This window comes from Pteropus vampyrus, unplaced genomic scaffold, assembly GCF_000151845.1.
Source record: "Pteropus vampyrus isolate Shadow unplaced genomic scaffold, Pvam_2.0 Scaffold158, whole genome shotgun sequence".
NCBI classification, from domain to species: domain Eukaryota; kingdom Metazoa; phylum Chordata; class Mammalia; order Chiroptera; family Pteropodidae; genus Pteropus; species Pteropus vampyrus.
Window position 1 is genome coordinate 2,036,605 of NW_011888939.1, and position 6,714 is coordinate 2,043,318.

General features: G+C 50.7%; 2 protein-coding genes across 2 annotated transcripts in view; both read right to left on the reverse strand.

The window, feature by feature from the left end:
• Positions 1-1,358, reverse strand: part of EXOSC2 (exosome component 2) — an 11,458-nt gene extending 10,100 nt beyond the window's left edge. Inside the window, exon 1 of the mRNA XM_023536561.1 lies at positions 957-1,358. Coding sequence (XP_023392329.1) covers positions 957-1,324 — 368 coding nt within the window. The 5' untranslated portion in view covers positions 1,325-1,358. The remainder of the gene's footprint in view (positions 1-956) is intronic.
• A 4,669-nt stretch (positions 1,359-6,027) lies between these two features.
• Positions 6,028-6,714, reverse strand: part of PRDM12 (PR/SET domain 12) — a 13,681-nt gene continuing 12,994 nt past the window's right edge. The window contains exon 6 of the mRNA XM_011370060.1: positions 6,028-6,042. Within this exon, the coding sequence (XP_011368362.1) occupies positions 6,028-6,042 (15 nt within the window). The remainder of the gene's footprint in view (positions 6,043-6,714) is intronic.

Below are 6,714 nucleotides of genomic sequence, written 5' to 3' on the forward strand. Positions count from 1 at the left end.
TCCTCTGGCCTTAAGAGCCTGGCTTTTGTGCTGGTTACTCTCTCTGCCTTGGACACTCCTTCCCTAGAGAGAACCTGGACATCTCCCTCGTCTTATCATCTACACAAAAGTCACTTTCTCCATCAGGCCTACGTTGACTGTCCCATTTAAAATAGTCACCCTCCCCGCTGCCACCACTCGCACCATATTCCCAACCACATTCCACTTACCCTGCTGGACTTTTAATTTTTCCACTGCATTTATCACCAAACAGTCTGGACAAATTATTTGTTTGTTTTGTTTATTGTTTATTATCTGTCTCTCCCTGGTAGAATATAAACTCCACCAGGACAGTCACTTCCACTTTGTTAAGTGTTGTACCCAAACCATAGCTAATACAAATATGTTAATGTGCGAATGAATAACTAAATCTTAAGATTTTCCAGGATCCCCAAACCTCAAACTAAAAGGTTAAAAGGCAGTTCTGTAAATGCTGTACCCCTCCAATATGTACCTATGTGCCCCCTCCCTCAAAAAGGCTGAAATACCAATAGTGTTTTTCCATGATGGTGATATAATGGTGGGTTTTGCTTCTTAATTATTATCCCATTTAATCCTCACTATCTTCTCAAACAGTTACTGTTATTACCACAATTTTCCGATTGAGGAAACTGACCCTGGAGAGGTAATGTGATAGCAGCAGGACTAAAACCCAAACTGTCTGACTCAAAGGCCTGCCCTCTTAACTACAACGTACTGCACTACTCAGTGTATATTGAATGCATGTAGCACGATAGACTTGTTTGTCCTGAGCCCAAATAGGGACCGATTGCAAAACCGTGCACCTGGAAGAAGCCACGTCAGGAACGCTCACCGTCCCCATTAAGGCCCCTGCTCCTAACCCTCCGACAGTTTTCCAGGTCTCCAACGAGGAAAGCTCAGAGAACTGGACCTCAGGCAGAGGACCAAAGAGTCACGGCCACCAGAGGCCAAGAGAGGAACGTTTCAAGGGGCCGAAACAAACGCAGACGGGGACATACGAGATGCAGGGAGTAGAAGCCCGAGGCCTCTGAAACCAGACGGCTGGGATGCTCTGGAGATGTGCCCTGGGGCTCGCGGGGGCTTTGACACAAGGGGACAGAGGCCCAGGTTTCGGCTGGCAGGCCACGTGCAGAGCCCTGCAACCGTCTCTGTGGCCGCCAAGCCCCCAGGTCCCCACGTACCGCATGAAGCCCGTGTCCGTAGTGATCGTGTCCCCGGGCACCACCAGGTGCTTCTTACTCTCGCGACCCAGGCTGTCGCTAAGAGGCTTACGAGCGACAGGAAGCCTCATCTCCATCGCCATCTTGACGCGAAATGACTTGCGCAGGCGCAGTCCGGCCGAGGGCCGCGATATCCGGCTCCGCAATTCCGGGCCTCGCTCAGAGGGGCGGGGCATGCAGGGGCGGGGCCTCAGAGCAGCCGCCAATGGGAACTCACGGCCTGGCGGCCATGATGACTATTGACAACCAGTGGGTTAACACGAGGGACGGAGAGAGGCGAATTGCCGTTTTTACTGCGAGAAAGTATGCACCTGTGGGATAAAATCTCATGTTGCGGGTGTTTGACTTTTTACCAAAATTGTCTCGTAGTCATCATCCCATTTATTGTTTACCAGGGTTAGAGATAATTGAGAAATGGACCTCTGGGTTTCCTTCCAGCTCTAAGCTGCTAAAATCTGATGTTTTTGTATAGCGAGCTCAGGCGGACCAGGAGGTGGGAGCTACAGAAATCACTATTTGGACAGAAAGAAGAGCCCCTTTCTTGCTGTTCCTGGTACCGCCAGTTGTACATTACAGCCGTCCCATGGATGCTAGTTCAGCACCAACCATCACCTACCTGTACCTTCAAACTGCTGGGGTGCTCGCTCCGTTCTTTCACACTAACTCTTTTGAGTGAGCTGACTGACGCCAACATTTCTCTTGTAAAAGCAAGAAACCGTCTAAGAAAATACTCAAACCTTGCAAAGCAGGCATATTTAGTAGGAAAGGCAAGTGCAGACATAATACAAACACCTTCGCTAGTATTTCCTTATACAGTGAATTGAGCGCCCTCTGTGTGCCAGGAGCTGTTCTCAGGAGTCAGTGGTGAACAGATCTGTGTGGCAGTATTTCCATATCCTGGTTAACAGGGCTGTTTCTTTTGTCCCTTCTCCCCACCCCTACTACCCTCTCCATTGCCCTTACTCCGCATGATTTATAGCGGTCACAACAAACTAAGTTTCAACGTCAGGAAATTGGAGATGATAATTCTTCGTGCACATGGATTAAATGAAATGACTTGCAACAGCCCCACACACTGTGTTCACAACATCAGGCCCACTGCCTCCTGAAGATCCATCAGACCAATTGTTTGATAAATCTCCAAAAGACAGCATGTCTTTCACCTCAGCAAAGCTCATGACTACATTTGTCAAAAAAGCCAACCCTGCCAGGCCGCAGATGATATCAATTCTAGTGCCTCATAGGTCCCTAGGTAAGTGGGCAGGTCAGACACTGGCCCACTTCCCCACCTGAAAAATGTGAGAAACCAAGAAAGTATGAGAAGGGGCCATCTGTTGATTCTGGCTTCGACCATAAGAGGGCGGTGGTGTCCTTTGAGCCAGCAGGGCCTGGTCAGCTAGGGGGCTAGGCCTGGGAATGCCCCCAGACCAAGTGGAGCGTAGTCCTGACATCATCCAGTTTCATCCTGGGAGGGAGGGACGTAGCCTTATCCCCTCCCATTCTCAAAGCACTCAAGTTTACAGAGCCTGTCACAATGGGTTAATGGATACCGTTTTAGTCCCTTTGGGCTGCTATAACAAAATACCGTTGAACTGGGTGGCCTATAAACAACAAGAATTTATTTCTCACCTTTTTGAAGGCCGTAAAGTCCAAGATCAGGGCTCACCTTCTGGTCCACAGATAGCCATCTTCTGTGTCCTCACATGGTGTAAGGGGCGAGGAAGCTCTCTGGGGTGTCTTTTTATAGGGGCACTAATCACATTCATGAGCATCTAATCAGCTCCCAAAGGCCCCCACCTCCTAATACCATCACCTTGGGGATTAGGATTTCAATATATGAATTTGGGGGGAACAGAAAACGTTCAGTCCATTGCAGATACCTGTTTATAGAGAGAGAAACCGAGGCCCAAAAAGGACTAGAATTGCCATAGCAGTTGGTGGCAGGGCCAATATTTCTGCCACCTGCACCTGCGTTACCCCAGAGCCTGCGCCCTTTATCAACACTTCCGGAGGGCCTGGTGCTTTGCCGAGTGCTGTACAAACATTACGTTACTTAGTCCTCGCACTCAGCTCATCTTGGACGTAGGCATTGGTATCCCTGACGGTTGTTTGGGGCCACCGAGTCCCAACAACAGACCCGCAGCTGAGACTAGAACCCAAGACTCCAGACTCCACGCCAGCTCTCCCCTCTCTGAATCACACCTGCCTCTTCACACCACGGAAACAAGCGGGCGCTCGCAAACAGACCGCACATCCCAGGGGGGCTTGTTAGAAACAGAGATTCCTGAGCCCCGACTAGGCAGTGGGGTTCTACAAAGATGGGATCCTGAAGTCTGAGCATGTATTTTAATTGCCTAAGTTGTCTTAATGGCTGATCAGGTCTATTGTTCACAGATTCCCCCCACATCCATCTACCTCCCCATCTGTGCATCTCCAGGGCCACCATCCCAAGCCGTTCAACTTCATCTCTCACCAGGCGTCACCTCCTAGCTCATCTCCCTAATTCTGCGTTTGCTCCTCCTACCACCCAATCTCCATACAGCAGCCAGAGGGAGCTTTTAAAACGGATCAATTTAAACCACTTTCCTGCTTAGAAGGCTTCTGGCAGCTTCCCTTACACTAAGAAAAAATCCAAACTCATCATTGCAGCCCCTGCTTGTCTCTGACCTCACCCGCCTCTTAATTGGCTCCCTTACTCACTACACTGCAGCCATAAGTACTGGTCTCCTCTTGGTTCTGCTACCAATCTCGTCACCACCCCAGGATCTGTGTGCTTTTGGCGCTCTCTGCATGGAATGCTCTTCCCCCCGGGTCCTTGTGTGGCTGGCTACTTCTTCTCACTCAGATCTCGACTCAAATATCAGCTTCTCTGAGAAGCCTCCCCTGACCACCTTATCTGAAATAACCCTCAATCTCACACTCTGGACCACTGTCTACCTACCCTAATCACCCCAGGGCCAGCTACCAGAGAGCTAGGGACAGTGCCTCTGCCTCAGAGACCACTGAAATTATTCAAACTAGCCAGTCCAAAGCCTGCCCGCCCTGCCTCATCCATTCCCTCCCATGGAAACTAGTAAAGTCTCCTGCCCACATTTTTCCTTTGCTCTCTCTGCCTCCTGATCGACCCCAGTGCTTCCCCCATGTGGCCCTGCGTGGTGTGACATGCCTCTTTTCTAGGGAATTGTGAGTATAGCAAATTCTTTGGGACCATGATTCCTATCCGCTCATCTTTGTGTCTCTACAGTGGGAGGACATTTCTGTAGAAGCAGGTCAGCAGTGGGCTTATCACACTTTAGTCTGCAATTACAGTCTGCTGCCACCAGGTGGGTTCTGAAGACTGACTTGTGGCCCCTCTGATCTGCAGCTGAGACTTCACAACAGAACTACCTTTGGAGAGTGATTTAGATTTTTATCAAGCCCAGCCACCACCACCACCACCCCCACCACACACACACACCCTTTTCTCTGCAGACGCTTCTTTAGGACTCTGGCATTACTGTCTGGGAGGTACGACATCTGGGCCAGAAGGGTATTTAATTCTACTGCACCCATCTGCAACCAAAGGGAATGGGTTTCCTGACAGATAGCTTTGGTCATGGGAACAAAAGTCCTGGGTGGGGCTGCAGTGGGACGAAGGGCCACCAGAGGCATCAGAAGCCAAGTGGTAAGGTATCAGAGGAGAGGCGAGTTTTGTGACAGGAGGAGGGGAAGGAGTACCTAGTGTGACTTCTGCCACCGGTCTTTGGAAGAAAACTCCAGATGGGACCTGCAAATGAACACATCAAGTGTAGAGTAGATCTCTACCTATGCCCCCACCTGCCAGGGCGCAAGACCAGTCCCCCAAAGTATGGGGGTCTGCAGGAGTACACACCTGAAGCTCCAAAAGGGGATGGCCTGTGTATACAAGTGTGCATTCCAGTGTCGGCAGGTGTGTGTGTGTGTGTGCGCACGCGCGCGCACAGCTAGATGAGGATGCACAGAGAAGTAAGCCTGAGGTAGCCAGTGGGCTAGAAGGGTGACGCCCTAATGGCTGGCATGTGCTGGAGCACAGGTGTGAACTCACATTCCCTTCTTATACCTCCTCCAAGGGGGAAGAGCCAGGACCTGGCCCTGTGTTGATGGTGTCCCTGCTCTTTGGTCCTCCCCAAGGAGGGTCTGGAATGGGTGACCAGAACATCTGGAAGTTCTAGGCGTTGGGAGGGCACTTGGTGGCCATCTTGGCCTGCCCCCACTGGCTTTTGAATTTCTTCAAGTTGTCCACAAAAATGAAAAAAAAAAATGTAACAACTTGGGGGGAGTGACGAAGTGGGGTACTGATATTTCAGAGTCACCTGGAAAGCAGGAATCTGTCCAGCCCCTTCTGCGGTCCCCGGTTGCTTTGCACCGTGCAGCTCATCTCTTTGGGAGCTGACACTCCGGTTGTGACAGAAAGAATTTTCCTTGCAGATGGCACAACCAGTCAACGGAACGACTCCTCCTGCCCCCTCTTCAGCTTCTAGGCACTTTCCACATTTCTTTTTCATGAAGACAAAAAGTGTCGACCCGTTCAGATGCTAAGTGATAAATGTTCCAAGTAATTTTTATTTTAGAATACAAGAGAGGTACAAATGTATTTACAGTTATACATATACAATCAAATAATATATATCACAGTTTTGTAAATATCATTTTAGATAAATATTTACAAAGTTAAAGTGACCGTTTTCTGGAAGTAGAACACAGTTTCTTGAAAACTCTATACATTTTACACTTTTCATTAATATTATAGTTTATCTTACAAAACGCCCTAAGGAAATTCTGACTGCAAAGTGGGAAAGACGACACCAGAGGGCGCCCAGGGCCGGAGTTTGGGGAAATCGGGAAGGACGGAGAGTGTGGGCGGGAACGGCGCCCCCCATCCCGCCCCTCCCCCGAACCCGCACTGCTAGGAAGCGCTTTCCCTGCAGACAAGACAGTCTGGCCCTCCCCTTGCTGAAGTGTGGCGAGGACGGGTAGGGAAACTTGCCCTTCCCAGGCATGACGTCAGAGATGAAGGGGAGGGTCCTAAGTCCAACTCATTTTATAGATGGAGAAAGGGGAAACTGAGGCCCAAAGAAGGGCAGAGCCTTGCCCCGGGCCCCACAGTGGATTTCCGTTTTGCCTTCACTCTCAAACACTGCAAACTATTCGTGCCTCAAGCATCCCCAGGGAGCCGGGCTCGGCAGGGGGAGGAGGGTGGTCTGAAGGAGAGAACCCCCGACAGGGCAGTGCAGATCGTGTCCGTGATGCCGGACACTGCAGGACGCCAGTTCCAAGAGGCCGGATGAGGAGACAGATGGGCGTACGCCAGGCCGTACGCTGGGACAGGGAGGTCGCTTTCCCAACACCCAGCTCTCCAAAGGGGAGGTGGCAATCCCCTTCCCGCGCTGAGGGCGCTCGGAGACTTTTAGTCCCCTCTCCTGCCACCCACGAGGGGGATACCAGCCTGGGCGGT